The sequence below is a fragment of the Aquarana catesbeiana genome, linkage group LG03 (assembly GCF_042186555.1).
Source record: "Aquarana catesbeiana isolate 2022-GZ linkage group LG03, ASM4218655v1, whole genome shotgun sequence".
Lineage (NCBI taxonomy): Eukaryota > Metazoa > Chordata > Amphibia > Anura > Ranidae > Aquarana > Aquarana catesbeiana.
In genome coordinates, this window is record NC_133326.1 from 238,713,684 (window position 1) to 238,732,125 (window position 18,442).

The window sequence follows — 18,442 nt, forward strand, 5'->3', positions numbered from 1 at the left end:
CAATCTAAAAAAAAATCAAGAACAGATTAGAAACAAAGTAATGTACATGTATCGGTCTAGGAAGGGTTTCAAAGCCATTTCTAAGGCTTTGGAACTCCAGTGAACCACGGGGAGAGTCATTATCCACAAATGGAGATAACTTGGAACAGTGGGGAACCTTCCCAGGAGTGGCCGGCCTACAAAAATTACTCCGAAAGCATGACGACAACTCATCCAGCAGGTCATAAAAGAACACAAAACAAAATCTAAAGAACTGCAGGCCTTACTTGCCTCGGGTAAGATCAGTGTTCACGATACAACAATAAGAAAGAGACTGGGAAAAAATGGCATCCATGGGAGAGTTCCAAGGCCAAAGCCACTGCTGACCAATAAAAAACAAAGGCTCATCTCACACTTACCACAAAACATCTTGATTATCCCCAAAACTTTTAGACAAATATTCTGTGGACTGATGAGACAAAAATGTAACTTTCTTTTTCATATGTCATGGGACACAGAGTCAGGCTAATATTCATTACCTGCTGGGCTATACTCCATCTCCAGGTAAATGGACACTGGTAGACCAAAGGTCTTTAGACAGGAAGTGATTCCCTATATAACCCCTCCCACCCAGGAAGCACTTCATTTTTTTACCAGTGTCTGCAAGGTGGATGGCACAGTTTGTTTGATCTCTTTGAGCTCCAGGTTTCTAGTCCCACAAACGGTTCTTAAATGAATCAAGGGATTGACCGATCGGATCCATTTGACACTTGGCTTTATATGCTTAGATAAATGGTACACGAGCCTCGCAAAGACTTAAGGTCCTGCAAGGTTTTGCCTGTAATGCAGCCTCTGAGCGCTGGACCCTGCAAAGGGGAATCCTGGACACTACAACGTTAAGGCTTTCCTGCAGGGTGCTGTACAGGTCCAAGGGAGTGGACCCTAAACATGAAAAGGGTACCCAGTCCTTGAAGGTCCTCAAGTGACAGGAACCTGCCATGATGGATGAAGTTTGGGCTCTTAGTTTCTAAGCTGCCCTGCGCCTGGACAAGTAAGTAAAACCCATTTACTTATTATTGTGGGGTGTCCCAGTGATTGTAACAATCAGTCAAGCTAGCTAGAGGCTGGACACTTGTGTGCGATGACCATACGGGGGAGTTTTGGGCTAGCTGTGGGTGTTTGCAAAGTGTACCTTTTTTGCTTGTGTCTGGCTGTTTTTTACCTGCATGATGACGCACAATGGTGTGCCATTTTGCCTTGGTTCACCAGGGCGAACGTGCGTTCGCAAGAGTGCCGCTGTGCACAGCAGTTGTTGTCTGGCGGCCATGGCACACCTGCATTCTCAAAAGCGCCGCTGGACTTTGTTTGGCGGCCATAGCGCACGCGGCTTCACCACACATGCGCAGTAGCCTTTATCTGGGTGTACAAAGATTTGCGTCATATGCGAATACAGCCACGCCGGTTCACCAAGACTACGCATGTACATGCGCATGAATGCACAGAACGTTCCGGTGCACAGCCAGCTTATTTAAGCTGTATATGCCAAACATGCGGTGCTTCCAGAAGGCAGCTGTGGGACTCTGTGGGAGCAGTCTCTGAACAGGCACTTGCAGCGGTTCATTTGGCCTTACCCGGGTCACGTGAGTCACCAAGTGTTGCTTGGCCGGCTAAGGTGCTTAGCAGGATTGTGGCATAGGGGCTTGGTGAGCCCTATTAAAGAGTCTACCTTCTGAGGTGTTTTAATACTACACCCAAATATTCGCTTTTAGTGGCTAGTAAATATCTTCAAAAAAGAGGAGTGAGACTAACACTGCAGGGAAGGGCACACCTATGTCGTCAGTAGTTCCTGATGAACCTAGTCATATCCCTATTGTTTCTGGGCAATCTGAGCCGCTGTGCCTATCTGGTATTGTGCCTATAGGCTATGCTGCTGCTTCACCCTTTATCACCAAGGATTCAGCCAGCTATTGCAGCAATTGATATCTGCCAGTCCATAAAGGATCAGGTTAAATGGCCTGATAGGCCTAACCAGGAGGATGATCTGCCTGAAAGTAAGACCGATATTTCTCGAGCGCTGTGTTTTGCTATTGACGTCTTAAAGGATTCAATACAGCAAGTTTCTAGTTTGGCTCTCTCGTCTGTACATATGCGCAGACTTTTGTGGCTTAATAACTGCTCACCTGAGCTTCCTTGTAAGAAGTTATTGGCAGGTTTCCCCTTTCATGGGGAACGTTTATTTGGTGATCATTTGGACAAATATATCCAAAAGATTTCCGGAGGGAAGAGTTCTGTTCTACCTGTGAAGAAAAGCACCAGACATCCCTTGTTTAAAACCTCAGGGACTGCTGCCTCAAATGTCTCAGCGCCAAGGCAGTTTTCGCCACCAACAGGGGGCTAGGCCCAGGAGCAAGCCGTGGGTCCAAAATTCTTCTAAACCCAGCACCAAGCCCTCCTTTAGAGGGGACGCCCCCACTCCATCAGGTGGGGGAAAAGGCTGCTGCACTTTGCGGACATTTGGAGAACGATAATTTAGGACGAGTGGGTCACCTCAATTATATCCCGCGATTACAAGCTGGAGTTGCAGGGGGTTCCCACTCAGAGGTTTTTAAGATCCAGCGTTCCCTCAGATCCTCCAAAAAGAGACTTATTGCTTCAGGCACTACAGCATTTAGTGCATCAAGGAGTTTTAAAATCCGAACGGAGTCACAAGGCCAATTTTTGGACCGAAGATCCCTGAATCAGTATCTACTAATCCACTCCTTTCGGATGGAGTCTGTCCACTCAGTTGTAGCCTTGCTGCAGATGGAAGACTCTTTAGCCTCCATCGATATAAAAGACGCGTATTTACATGTACCTATCTTTCAGCCTCATCTGAGGTTCCTGTGATTTGCAGTAGAGGAATGTCATTTTCTATTTGTGGCTCTACCCTTTGGGCTTACTTACAGCTCCCCGGGTGTTCACAAAGGTCCTAGCACCAGTACTGGGTCTTTTTAAGAGCCCAAGGGATCCTGGTGGTTCGGTATCTGGAAGACCTCCTGCTCAGAGATCACTCATTACAGGCTCTAGAAAAGAGCATAACATGCACAATGCAGTATTTGAAAAGCTTAGGCTGGATCAGAAATACCAAAAAGTCAGCCTTGAAACTAGCTCAAAGTCTAAAATATTTAGGTCTGATCTTAGATGCGGTTAAAGCAAGAGTATTCTTGCCACCTGTATGAGTCTTCTAGGGACGATGGTATGCTCCGAGGCAGTGCCCTATGCCTAGTTCCATTCCAGGCCTTTACAACAAGACATTTTGTTGGCTTGGAACAGAAGAGAACAAGTCCTGGATTATTCAATGTGCTTATCTCCTCGGGCACACTTAAGCCTAAACTGGTAGTTGCAGGATCAGAACCTGCGAGACGGAAAATCCTTTCTCCCGGTAACTTGGAGAGTACTGACTACAGATGCCAGTCTCTCAGGCTGGGGCGTGACCCTAGAAGGGTTCACAGCTCAGGGGAAATGGTCAGGGACAGAACAGATCCTTCCCATCAATGTCCTGGAATTACGGACTGTACGTCTATCCCTACAGTCCTGGACGGGGGAGCTTCAGGACTGCCCTATCAGGGTTCAGTCCGACAATGCCACTGCAGTGGCCTATATAAACCACCAAGGCAGTACCAGGAGTCGTTCAGCTCTGAAGGAGGTGAACCACATACTAGCCTGGGCAGAGGAACATATGCCGATTCTATTGGCATTCCATATCCCGGGAGTAGAGAACTGGAAGGCAGATTATCTCAGCCGCCAGCAGATCTGCCCGGAGGGAATTGTCCCTATACCCAGGGGTGTTCCAGGAAATTTGCCAGCGTTGGGGATGGCCAGAGGTTGATCTATTGGCATCCAGGTTCAACAAAAAGTTACAGCAATTTGTGTCCCAAACAAGGGATCCCCTGGCAATCGGAGCAGATGCTCTGATAGTTCCAGGGAGCTAGTACTCCCTGGTTTATGCTTTCCATTCAATCCCTCTCCTTCCACATTTGATGCGCAGGATTACGAGAGAGGGGGCTCCAGTCATTCTGGTGGCACCAACCTGGCCCAGAAGGCCCTGGTTCCCGGAGATTGTGAGACTGACAGTAGACGGGCCATGGACGCTTCCATGTCACCCCGATCTACTGTCTCAAGGTTCTATATTCCACCCCAATTTACAGTCTCTAAATTTGATGGCATGGCTATTGAAGCCAGGGTGCTGAAGGAACGTGGCATCTTGAGACCAGTAGTGTCTACCCTAGTGAATTCTAGAAAAGCTGTCACTAGGAAGATTTATCATAAGGTCTGGAAGACATATATCGCTTGGTGTGAAGCCAGAAAATGGCATCCTCAGAAATACGTGATTGGGAGAATTCTCTCTTTTCTACAGTTAGCTATGGAAATCAAATTGGCTTTGAGTTCAATCAGGGGTCAAGTTTCGGCCCTATCAGTATTCTTCCAAAAGCCTTTAGTCTCCCATTCACTGGTCCAAACCTTTATACAGGGGGCATCTCGCTTGCTTCCCCTCATTAGGCCACCTACAGTATGTGTCCTTGGGACTTGAACTTGGTGCTGTCTGTGTTACAGAAACAACCATTTGAACCTATCAAGGAAATTCCACTAGCCTTCCTGATGGCCATCACCTCAGCTAGAAGGGTGTTGGAGTTCGCTGCCCTTTCGTGCAGGGAACCATACTTGATCCTTCACCACGACTGGGTCATGTTACGACCTGTTCCATCCTTTTTGCCAATAGTGGTGTCGGCCTTTCATTTAAATCAGGACATTATTTTGCCTTCTTTTTTCTCTTAGCCTCGCTCGGCGGAAGAGAGATGACTGCATTCATTGGCGGTTGCCTGGGCAGTCAAGGTTTATTTGTCTAGATCTGCGGAGATCCGAGGATCAGACTCCTTTTTTGTTTTAGCAAAAGGACCCAAGAAGGGGCAGGCAGCTTCCAAGGCTTTCATTGCCAATTGGGTCATTCAAATTGCTCTTTCAGGCCTACGGTCTGAAACATAAAGCTCCTCCCTTTAGGGTGAGAGCTCATTCTACCAGGGGTGTAGAAACCTCCTGGGCTTTTTCGCCATCAGGTATCTGTGGCTCAGATTTGTAAGGCTGCTACCTGGTCTTCAGTGCATACGTTCACAAAATGTTATCAAGTGGATGTTCCAGCAGCCGAGGATTCAGCTTTCGGCCAAAGTGTACTGCAGGCTGCCGTATAAGTTCTGATGGCTATTGTTTGGCAGAGTGTCTCCCTCCCCTCAAGGCTATTGCTCTGGACATCCCAGCAGGTAATGAATATTAGCCTGACTCTGTGTCCCATGATATACTCAAAGAAAAGGATTTTACAGATAAGTATGATGAAAAAATCCTATGTTTTGGAAGGTGTGCATCTTGTTACATCTGGCATAAAACGAATACAGCATTTCATAGCAAGAACATCATACCAACAGTCGGACATGGTGGTGCTAACGTGATGGTCTGGGGCTGCTTTGCAGCTTCAGGACCTGGACAATTTACCATAATTGTTGGAACCATGAATTCTGAGCTCTACCATAAAATCCTAAAGTTCGTGACCTTAAGCTCAAGTGCACTTGGGTTATGCAGCAGGACAATGATCTGAAACACAACAGCAAGTCCACCTCCAAATGGTTCAAACAAAGCAAAATTTAGGTTTTGAAGTGGTCTAGTCATAGCCCGGACTTAAATCCAATTGAGATGCTGTATCATGACCTTACACAGGCCATTCATGCTGGAAAACCCTCCAATGTGGCTGAATTAAAAGAATTCTGCAAAAGAAGAGTGAGCCAAAATTGCTCCACAGCGATTTGAGAGACTGCCAGTTATTGCAAACGCTTGATTGCAGTTGCCACCAAGGGTGGCACAACCAGTTATTAGGTTTAGGTGCCAATTACTTTTGGGGGTGCAGGTTTGGACAGCTTTTTTGCCTTAATAAATGAAACCATCATTTAAAAACTGCATTTTGTATTTACTCGGATTATCTTTGTGTAATAATAAAATTTGTTTGATCTGAGTCATTTGTAACAAATGTGCAAATAAAAAAAATATCAGAAAGGGGGCAAATACTTTTTCAGAAAACTGTGTGTGTGTATGTGTGTATATATATATATATATATATATATATATATATATATATATATATATATATATATAAAAGACTGCTTCTTGCACTGTATACATAGTCTACACTATAATGTGTATATATATATATATATATATATATATTAAACTGCCTGCATGCCACTAACTAACTTGCCTCTAGCTAACTTTTGTCATTCATAACACTATATACGGCTGCCGTGGACTTATCCCTAGAAAGCAATAAACTCAACATTTAAAGTTGTAAGAAGTTTGCAAAACTGTACAACTTCAATGCATGGTCTGCAGATATATTAATAAATACAAAAAAAACACAGAATTTTCCAGACATAGTCTTTTATCTACTAAGCAAATTAAGTCATACTTTAAAGTCAAGTACAGTGAGGGAAAAAAGTTTTTGATTCCCTGCTGATTTTGTATGTTTGCCCACTAACAAAGAAATGATCATTGTATAATTTTAATGGTAGGTTTATTTTAACAGCGAGAGAAGGAATAACCAAAAAATCCAGAAAAACGCATTTCAAAAAAGTTATAAATTGATTTGCATTTTAATGAGTGAAATAAGTATTTGACCCCTTCGTTAAACATGACTTAGTACTTGTTGGCAAAACCCCTGTTGGCAATCACAGAGGCCAGACCTTTCTTGTAGTTGGCCACCAGGTTTACACAAATCTCAGAAGGGATTTTGTCTGACTCCCCTTTGCAGATCCTCTCCAGTCATTATTATTTCGAGGCTGACGTTTGGTAACTCGATCCTTCAGTTCCCTCCACGTATTTTGTCCTGTTCCCTTAGCAGAAAAACCCCCCCAAAGCATAATGTTTACACCTCCATGTTTGATGGTGGGGATGGTGTTCTTTGGGTCATAGGCAGCATTCCTTCTCCTCCAGACACGGTGAGTTGAGTTGATGCCAGAGAGCTCGATTTTGGTCTCATCTGACCACAACACTTTCACCCAGTTCTCCTCTGAATCATTCAGGTTGTTATTAGCAAACTTCAGACAGGCCTATACATGTGATTTCTTGAGCAGGGAGACTTTGCAAGTGCTGCAGGATTTCAGTTTTTCACAGGGTAGTGTGTTACCGATTGTTTTCTTGGTGACTATGGTCCCAGCTGCCTTGAGATCATTGACAAGATTCTCCTGTGTAGTTCTGGGCTGATTCCTTACCGTTCTCATGATCATTGAAACTCTACGAGGTGAGATCTTGCATGGAGCCCCAGACCAAGGGAGATTGACAGTTGTTTTGTGTTTCTTCCATTTGCGAATAATCGCACCAACTGTTGTCACCCTCTCACTAAGCTGCTTGGCAATAGTCTTGTAGCCCATTCAAGCCTTGTGTAGGTCTACAATCTTGTCCATGACATCCTTTTACAGCTCTTTGGTCTTGGGCATGGTGGAGAGATTGCAATCTGATTGCTTCGGTGGACAGGTGTCTTTTATACAGGTAACAAGCCAAGATTAGGAGCACTCCCTTTAAGAAAGTGCTCCTAATCTCAGCTCATTACCTGTATAGAAGACAGCCCAGAACTCTAGCTATTTTATTTCAGACACTGCTTGCCTCTCATTTTTTGAATACTCACTCCATCTAAACGCCCACCAGTAAAATGCGTGGTACCTTCCCATGGTACTATTGGTTCTTCAGAAACCACCGTTGAACCAATCAAGTCTATCTCTTTGTCTGCCCTTAATCACAAGATATACTTTCTTATTGCCATCACATCGATGAGCCAAGTTTCCAAGTTGGCAGTCTTGTCCTGCAAGGAAACTTTTCTTAAACTTCACAGGGACAGAGTTATCTTGAGGCTAGGGCTTCCTGTCTCCCTCAAGGCTCCTTTCACCCTAACCAAAATATTGTTGTTCTGTCCTACTCCAGTACTGAAGAAGGAAGTTTCCCTTGTTGGGATGTAGCATTGGTTGTTAAAATTTATCTCTCTGCCATATCTTCTTTTAGATTGACTGACTCCTCTTTGTCGTTCCGCAGGGCCCCTGTAGGGGGTCAACCTGTCTTTTACAACTAGTAATGAGCCCAGGTGTGTTCAAACCCACCTGAGCTATCCCACTGGGAAGCTGTCAAGGCTGTCAACAATCATAGACCGCAGAGGCATTCCCTGACCCACAGCCACATAAATGCAAGGGGTATGTATATATTTGGCTGCAGGGCAGGGAATTCCTCTGCTACCTACGATCGGCTGTCAGATTTGTCAGCTTCCTGGCAGGATAGTTCAGGTGGGTTCAGTCTCAATCTAAGCTAATCAATGCTAAACCATTTCTAGGTGGCCTATTAGGCAGCTCATCATTCAGCACTGTAGAGATAGATCATACAAAAAAGAACCCCTATAATTAAAAAAAACACAGAAATATATATAGAGATCTATCTATCTATCTATCTATCTATCTATCTATCTATCTATCTATCTATCTATCTATCTATCTATCTATCTATCTATCTATCTATCTATCTATCTGTCTATCTATCTATCTATCTATATTATACTGTAAGTGTCCACACAAAAGCACTTTGGATATTAGTTGTCTGTTCATTTTTGGATTGATTGGGGTCTTTTCACTGGTGGAATTTTATGAATGAGGGATGCTCACATTTGATTGCAGAGACTTTGGTTCAGTCATTTTGCACAGTATGAACCCCTTATATCTTTTTTTGTCTGTTTTGTTATATAATGTGTAACTGTGTTTTTATTTGAATGTATGTGTATTTTTTGTATGATTTATCACTACAGTTTTGTATTTAGGAGTGATATCACTTTTACTGATTTATTATTGCAAAGGTGTGACACAATACAGCAGCAGTGATATTAGGGTTTTATATCAGACACATAACACAGAGTTGGGGTTTGCTTAACTCAGACTTTTTCAACCACAGTGCCCAGACACTCTGGGGTGCCTTGAGGTTTCTTCCGGGGTGTCTTGGCAAAATGCCTAAAAATGGTAAAAAAGTTACATACAAGCAGGCGTGTGGATAAAGCCTGCCTTTTAGTTACACAAAGCCACAGGTTTTCATTGTGCACCATTACAACCTTCCAGCTGCCGGCATCCTAACGACCAATGGCATCTTCAGTTGATATGGAGGATGTCAGTTGCCTGCATAGCATCCTTGTTTGTCCCTCCTCTGCCCCTCTCCATCAGCTTTGGGGTCACATTAGCTGAGCGTTGGAGAAAAACTGAAGGAAAAGGGAAACATTGGAATACTAGTCAGTACCAGTTTGTAAAAGTGTATTTGCTTTGGAAGAATAATTCCCCTCTAACGTTGGGTGTCCTACTTGTGTGGAAGTTGCTGCAATATGTAAAACTATTTGAATAGTTTTTACATTTTAGAATGGAATACCTCAAGACTGTCCATAATTTTTAAAGTGTGCCTCAAGATTGTCCATAATTTTTAAAGGGTGCCTTGACTGAAAAAAAGGTTGAGAAACACTGCCTTTTCGGCATTGGACATCTGTTTTTTCAGATTGCAACATTGAGCAAGTGTAATGTTCAGTGGCTTCTACCATGAAAGAACTCATTTTTTTGTATTCTCCAGCTTCCCACAGACTACACCAGATATCCAACAGCTTTCCAGGAACAACCTCCTGTGGGCAAACAGGGTGAATTTTTTTTATTTTGGTAAAGGTCTGGAAGAAGTAAAACATTGCATACCAATTTGATGCCTAAATAAGGTATTATAGTGGTGTGTGGCTGTTTTATGTCATCAAGGCCTTGACAGCGTGGAGAGCCAGTGTATGCCAAACTGTATCAGGAAATCCTACATAAGGATATCAAGGCATCTTATACAGTAGTAAATAAACAATGCAGTGGCTTAAACGGACAAATCCTGTATTTAAGACCGATTGTCAGTCCTTATCTCAAGCAAGTTATTAAAGCAATAAATCCCTAGAATATTCAGCTTTTGGTACATAAATGGTCCAGAATGCCTTCTGACCACTATGCATACCTTGTAATCAGCACATTAGACGGCATTTGAGGTATTTTGAATAAAGAAGGTTGCACTAATTACTATACACGAGGGCTTACATTTTTGTTCCGTAACTGACCTTAAAGCTTAACTTTTTTCTTTTTCAATGCATTTGGCAATCTACAATGGAGTGTGTGTTTAAGCCCGGGTTCACACCTATGCGAATTAGATGCGGCTTACACCGCATCTAATTCGCAGGACATTTTAAAATACATTCATATGAATGCATCTGGTTCACATATGTGCGTTGCATTCGCACTGCGCATTGCACAAAAAACGTGTGCGTTTTTTGGGCATTGCGGTGCGAACTACAAGCCTATTATCTCCTATGGGAACGCATCTGATTCGCAGATGCATTGCGTTCTGAACAAGGATTTTCTCTTTCTCCTCACTACACCTCCCCCTCCCCCCCCCCTCCCTCCCCCTCTCCCTGCTCTCTAATCCTGAGCAAAAACGCAATGAATCCGTTGAACAGGAGATTGTTATCTCCCCAGTGAAACCTGAGCTTCAATTCGCACCGCACAAGTGTGAAACCAGGCTAAAACAAACAATGCTACCTTTATTATGTCTTGGGCCCGTGTTTCTTATATTGACCCGCTAGCTATCACAACCAGATTTATACTTATTGGCTTTCCAGGTCAAGAGTTGACTGATAATTCCTTGAATCATAACCACCAAATCAGACCTCATACCCATAAGGCACACTGGGACTAAATGTCATAGGGGTTTAAAGATTTGAGTTGGAATCTGCTCATGATTTTTCAATTTGAGTGAATATTCACTTAGTTTATCGAGTGAAGATTCTCAGCTTCTTTAGTAAATTGGACTTAAGCTTTCTTTTTTGGCAAATCCAATAATTAGAAAAATAGTTCAAAATGGCACCCTGCTTTATTGCCAGTTTCATTTGAGGTCTTTAAGCCAAGAGTGAAGGAGCTAAAAGCATCACATACACTATTCCTTTAGCAAAATTCTCAAACTGTGCAGGGACAGTGATGATCAGAATCCAACCAGATTGCACTGATGTTCTGACATGTTTTGAAATGTATTATACATAGCAATGTGTTCTGACCCATTCAGTATTATGAGTGTAAATAGAAGGAACAAGACAGATTGCAACAAAAAAAGCACAAATTATTTGTTGTCTGAAAAAATAGCTTTCAAGAAGTATCACTTAAGCTACCTAGATACACAATTACCTCCGTATATGAAAGGATTGGGTAATTTAATGTGAAATATTGAGACCAAATGCATTCTTTCCTATATCAGAGCCTTAGACCCAATTATAGATCTGAAGTTTGTTACTGGAAATTCTAATGATTTTAATTAACTTTACTCATACTGGGAAACCTATGCTTAGTTCAAATTACCAACTGGTTAAAAGGAAATGTGTATATTATTGTTTGCATGTAACCTAACTGCATTTTTTAATAATAAGCTGGTTAACTATCCTATTAAATATCCACTTTGTAGGACATGTAAAAATAATTACCTTAATTAGTATTAAGCAATTCTAAGGCCCTAAAGTTGTGTCTGGTTTAAGCAATCAAGTAGGCATTAAAGGCTAGAGTAGGTGTGAATAACATCAACAGAGTCTTATGTTATCAGTTATGACTGATTCCCAGGAATGTGTGAATGACTGCAAGTCCTGTCTGCCACAACAGCAGACAGACTTGTATTTTCAATGGACCACGAGCACAGTAGTAGTCCATTCATGCTGCCTACAGCTCTGTAACTGAAAGCAACAGAGCTGCAGGTAGTGTGTGCAGGAGCCTAATATTCCATCCACTGATCAGGGCAGCTATGAAAAAAAATAATTCAACCACATTTTTATTTCTCCTGCAGAAATATGAGCATTTATTATTTATTTATTTTTCAAAAAGGTGAACTTATCCTGGGTCTTGCCTTGAGCTCTTAATGTAACAGGGCAGGCACATAGCTGAAAACAAAATTTGTCAGCATGTGCCTTCTGTCTCTGTAGTCTGGGACTACGTGAAGCTCCTGAATTTCTTCCCCTTCCATGAAGTGCAAAAAAGGCACAAGACCTGCCATCCCCTTATACAATGCCCAGTAGCTTATTCTGTCAGTTAGTGGCAATAGGTACACTTTAGGTCAAAATCAACTCCTAATAGCAGGGTCTACATGATGAAATAAAATGAACCTGATTGAGTTTAATTTACCAAACAGAGTCTAATGATGTATAAAAAAAATACTGAATACATAACTTTTTTTTTCCATTCACAAGCAGTGTAGTTGATATTCAGGTTCAAACACTAACAATTTCTCTCATGACAGAACAAAGAGTTTGTTTGTCGAGGCCATGACTATGAGAGACTGGAGGCTTTCCAGCAGCGCATGCTAACAGAATTCCCACATGCCATTGCAATGCAACATGCCAACCAGCCTGATGAAACGATATTCCAAGCAGAAGCACAATGTATCCTTTCTACTGTGAAGCTTAAAGGCATTGCAAGCCACTCTTTTCTGCTCAGTATTTATCTTGCACTGTTAAACCTACATTTGGTAAAATTTTACTTCTACCTTGGACGTTGCTAGTGTTTTCTGCAGAGTCTGTCAGGCTATGCATAATTCAACAATAGTAAGCTGAGCTGAGCCATGCATTCCTATTTTTACAATGAAGATGGAAATAAAAAAAAAATCATGGCTGTTATAATTGCTGCAAAAGGGGGTGAGTGTTTATGCACTCGGTGTATATCATATTATTCATTTAATATGTATAAACAACACATACAGCCAGTGACTGATGTGACTTCTATGAACTATGTAATATTTAATATCTTTACTGCCATCCACCGCAGTATTTCTGCTGCTGGCTTCTGGAGCCATTATGCTAGGACATTTCTGTCCTCCAGTGATTGTTTCCAGGTGTGTAGGGTTGGGAACAACATCATTTGCAGTTTCTGCCCCCGTTCTCACCTATGTGAATTAGATGTGGCTTACACCGCATCCAGTTCGCAGGACATTTTAAAATACATTCATATGAATGCATCTGGTTCACATACGTGCGTTGCATTCGCACTGCGCATTGCACAAAAAGTGTGCGTTTTCTGGGCATTGCGGTGTGAATTACAAGTCCATTATCTTCTATGGGAAGATTATGGGAACGCATCTGATTCGCAGATGCATTGCATTCTGAACATGGATTTTCTCCTTCTCCTCACTACACCTCCCCCTCTACCCCCCCCCCCCCACACTGATCCGCAGCTAAAACGCAGAGGAACCTCTGAATAACTGATTTTTATCTTCCCAGTGAAACCTGAGCTTCAATTCACACCGCACATGTGTGAACCCAGGCTCAAGCTTGCAAAGCAATGGCCATCAAAAGTTGACCTAGTATCATATATATTTTTTATGTTATATGCATCCTAAAATAGATCAACGTACTTCATATGGCTTCATCTTTTTTTTTCTAGGAAGGAAGGCACTATCTTTGTTCAGATATCATCTTGGGTCAACATCTGCATCCTAGCCTAAAATATTTTTTCAATATGACACAAGCATGTACCATATGAAGCATGTGTAGAACTTTTACATTCTTGACTCTGTGTACACGTCTTGCCTAAACATTACAACATAGAGGCAGTGTGAGTGATCATGGGCAGAAGGGAAACTGCAAAAATGCTTCACCTTGCCTGCAACAGACTGATACAGTCTTCTCCTAGACTGTCACTTATATAGTGCCTAAAGATTGTATTTTAGTGAAAAAATGTGGAGCTTTTTTGGAAAAAATATACTGTTGCTGTATATTGTGATTGTATGCATGCAGACTTGTAAATTTACTTATAGGGTCAATAATACAAGATGCTCATCGAGAATTAAAAAAAAAAAAAAAAAGTTTTTCAGTCCACAGGTTGGATGTCAAAACTTTTTTATGCTCAATGAGCATGTTGTTTAAGTTGCCAATACATAATTATTCAGGATTGAATACTTTCATTCCATCGTATGTTTTATGGGATGCATAGAAAAGCTTATCACATATTTACTGTTAATATTTCTTTGAACATACATTTGGCCAGGATTCCAGCAGATGTGTTATTGAATCTTGCTGTAGCGATTGTATTGCCTGTGTTGACCTTAATCATGGTGCCTAGATTTACAGATTTATGCAGTCACGCCAATCCCTGAAAGCCAGGAGGTTCTACAAAGAGAAGGTATTCCTGACAACATCAAAAGCTTTTACAAAGTGAATCATATCTGGAGGTTTCGCTATGATAGACCCTTTCACAAGGGCACAAAGGACAAGGAGAATGAATTCAAGGTATGGCTCAAAGTTTCTTATGCTGTATTAGAAGTGGGCAATGGAATTGGTGGCTTGTAGGCAGTGTGTTTCTTGAACAGTGCGCAGAGTGCACAGGAGGTCACATTTCCCTCCTTACACATTTCCTATTTCTGCTATTTAACACAACTGAATAGTGTGTTAGCAGAAATGACTACTTTGCATTTGAATATTCCCAGCACAGAGAGCGCAAGAGCTTTCAATTACATGTAGATGTTTATCATCCGGATGAAAATGGGGATGTGAATTCTTTGAAAAGACTCTTGTCCTCTGGAGATTTTTCAGAGCTAAAGATAGGTTCCTATTTGACAGGATCACTGCACAGAGCTGTGCATACAATTTAGTGTAAGACACAGCTCCAAATGAGACAATGCAGGTTTTATTTTCAAACATACACATCCTTTCATTTGGAGAGATTTGCAGGAAAAGAAAGAGCCATCAATTATTGCAGAACACCGGTTCTTCAGTTCAAAACATAAAATGCTGTATTTTAATTTTTTGATAGGTATATTGTTTTATATTGAATGTTTAAAACCGTTCAACTATTTTTATTGCACTAATCTAAACATATTTTTTTTTTTCATTTATACACATTTTCATTTTCTATGAATGCTAATTCACTATAATAATTTTTAAAGACCATCTAGAATAATTTAAAAAATACACCATTACCCAATGAAACCTTCCAGGAAAAGGAATTTACAGCAAACCTGTGGGTTCCCATTTTTATCAGCAAAGTGGCTTTAGGTAGTAAGAGATACACATCCAGAGGCTTGCAGGCATTTACAGGTCACTGTTTAAACATGCAAAAACTATGCCAGAGCTGGGCTATATAGTGACCAATGCCAGCTTTGATGGCTTGTGGCATATATGTCATTTGGGGAATGCATATTCTAAAGATCTGTGGCCATTTTATAGTGAACCCCTCAAATCTACAAAATGTATGGACTCATAAAACTGGTAAATGGCAGCCCTTTCTGGTGCCTAAAGGTATAGGTGTCTATCTTGAATTGTATTACTGTTGCCCAGGGAGATGCATTGCTCCCAGACCCAGGTTATACATAGGCCTCAGTTTCTGTATAGATTTGTATTGAGTTACACCAGTCCTGGTGCCTAAACTCTACTGTTATTGTTTAAATGTCTCTTGCCAGAGACTGTGAAATGATAGGGAGGTGAGTTCTTGGTGTCTGGGATTCGGTGTAGTGACATCTTGTACATGGTCTGAGATCTAGGGTCTCTCCAGGCATCCACACATTGATTTGAAAATAAACACCTTTAGGCAAACCCCAAATGAACTCTGCACTAATGCCAACCACCAACCAAGATACTATTATTATTAGAGTATTCAAATCAAAAGGGGAGGAACAGCTGCCCATGTAAATATCCACAAACAGATATTTTTGAAATTATATATATATATATATATATATATATATATATATATAGCGCTGTCCCTTTTAAATAAAGTGGCCCAAAAACATGTAAATACAGTGTAATCACTTTAAATGTGACTAAAGTGCACCAAAACAAATAATTTGTTTTTCAACACATAAAATATAAATACGCAAAAACACAAAGTCCCAAATTCCACTGTGAACTCTGTCAACTCTTGTGAAGAAAAAAGTCCAAGTAAAATCAAAATGCCAATAAGCAGTGTGAATAGTGAACCAAAGCCAATCTTCTACCAGCACAAAATTTGGGCTCCTTACCAAATTATTAGACTCCTTATTTCATAAATGTCTATTGCGCATTTACCAATAGACCTTGGCTTCGGTTCACTATTCACACTATGTATTGGCACTTAGATTTTACTTGGCCTGGTTTTCTTTATAATGCCTCATGTACACTGCAGCTGCTAAACTCACGTGAAGGAGCAGTTGGGCATTTTTTTCAGCAGCAGAACTCTATGTGTACATGTTTACACACTCGTTTATAGTTGGTTAGTCTGCAGTGGCAGAGAAGACTGAAGGAAGAAGACCAGAGGGAGAACATCGGGGATGAACAATGGAGGAAGATTTTTAATAAAGGACTGGACTGGTCAAAACCGTCTCTTTTGGGGTGAATGGGTAGGGGTACAATATACCCCATACTCATTCACATAGGGAGGGCCTGGATCTGAGGGCCCCCTTTTTAAAGGGAGTTTCCAGATTCCGATATGCCCCCTGCCCGCAGACCCCCACAACCACCGGCCATGGTTGTGATTAAGAGGCCCTTGTCTCCATCAACATGGAGACAAGGTGCTTTGGGGTGAGGGGCCCAGAGCATCCACACCCCCCCATGTTGAGGGTGTGTGGCCTAAAATGGTCCAGAAGGAGGGTGTGCTCGCTCTCCCTCCCCTTTTCTGACCTGTCGAGCTGCATGCTGGGATGAGGGTCTGCTATGGATTCTGAGGGGGGGGTTCCCTTTCAGTATCCATACCAGACTCAAAGGGCCTGGTGTGGATCTTGGGGGGGACCCCACGTCATCTTTTTTCTATTTGTTTTTAATTCTGGTGTTCCCATTCAAGGTCCTCAGAGCACAATTTGCACCACAAGTCGAATCATGATGATGCGATACAACTGCTATTCCAATTCATGGGATAAAAGTCAGATCAGTAGATGGCTTTCATAGGGAACCATTGATTTTGAATATAGGAAGAGAAATGCCAGGTGTTGGTAGTGGCTTTGCAGCTCCTTTTTTCTAACGCCCAGTGTACATGAGGCCTAAGAGTTCCCTGAGTTCACAGTGGAATTTGGGACTTTATTTTGTTTGTATATTTATATTTTATATGGTGAGATGCAAATTATTTGTTTTGGTGCACATTAGTCACATTTAAAGTGATAGCACTGTATTTATATGTTTTTGGGACACTTTATTCAAAGCGACAGCGCTATACGTTTATGCTTATATATTTTAGGCAATGTATCAGGGAATTGGTTGTAAAGGAGCACTTAATCCAGTTAACTAAAAAGAAGGCTGCTGACCATTATGTGCAGGTTTGTCTGCATCATGACAAGTGTCGATCCACTAATGAGAGCTATGAGGTGGGTATGGGATGTTATGGGTATACAAGGTGACCTCTCAATATAAGTGCTGTACATGATATATGCCAAGCTGCCCTTTGTACAGTATATACATACTGAACATTATGCCATGCTGTGATCTGTGGTATATACTCCATACTGCTAACCATCAATGTTTTGACACCGACTATACTAAAAGGCAGTAGTATTTATTTTTACCACTGGGACTGGCAAAATTTGTAGTCTGTTAGAATTCTTTTTTAGTTTATATTTCGCATACTGACATTGGTGTCCCTTTTAAACAATTTTCTTTATTTTATTCATAAAATATATTATAAATATGTTTTGTCTTTTAGAGTCTTTGGGTAGAACGAACAGCTTTGACATTGGTGCAGAGTTTGCCTGGTATATCAAGATGGTTTGAAGTTGAAAAACGTGAAGTGGTGAGTACAAGTATCACTTTGTTTCCTAGAGCTCTTGGTAAATGTAATAAAAAATTTCAGATGTCTCTACAGTTAGGTAAGCTATTATTAAACATGGGTGCTAATTATATAATTTGTCTAAGTGCTTGTGTTTAAACTGATATTATATAAAATGTTACATTGGTGTGGGGGTCCCCACCGAAATCCTTCAGAAGAGCCTTCAAATATTGGAGGTTGCTAGTTGCTGTTGCTGTTCAGAAAACCAAGTTTTACCAACTGTTTATCTGGTAACCTCCTTTCAGAGACATCCAGCATAATTATGTTTCTGGTGTGCTGTTTTTTTACCCCCTATACAATCATACTCAGGAGGTGCTTGCCTAGTTTTTCAACTGTTACAGCTCCACGATTCATGCTAGACTATCATCTCTCTAGAGTACAAGGGTTCTAACCTATATTTTAGAAGCCATATGGCTGCTATGGGGCCCAGGGGCTGAAGTGGCCCTTCTTTACCATGATATCCTATTGCCCCTGAACTGTACTTGGTAAATATTATATTTTTTTGTCATTTTAATTTATGTTTTAAGTTAGGTTATACGTTCTTAATATGTTTATTAAAAAATATTTACATTACAACATTAATTTCAGGTAGCACA

General features: G+C 41.3%; 1 protein-coding gene across 2 annotated transcripts in view; it reads left to right on the top strand.

The window, feature by feature from the left end:
• The window catches only part of DOCK4 (dedicator of cytokinesis 4), a 501,293-nt gene that overhangs the window by 410,712 nt on the left and 72,139 nt on the right, over positions 1-18,442 (top strand). For both annotated transcript variants that reach the window (XM_073619893.1, XM_073619894.1), the window contains 3 exons: positions 12,364-12,505; positions 14,181-14,347; positions 17,724-17,810. In XM_073619893.1, coding sequence (XP_073475994.1) covers positions 12,364-12,505; positions 14,181-14,347; positions 17,724-17,810 — 396 coding nt within the window. The remainder of the gene's footprint in view (positions 1-12,363; positions 12,506-14,180; positions 14,348-17,723; positions 17,811-18,442) is intronic.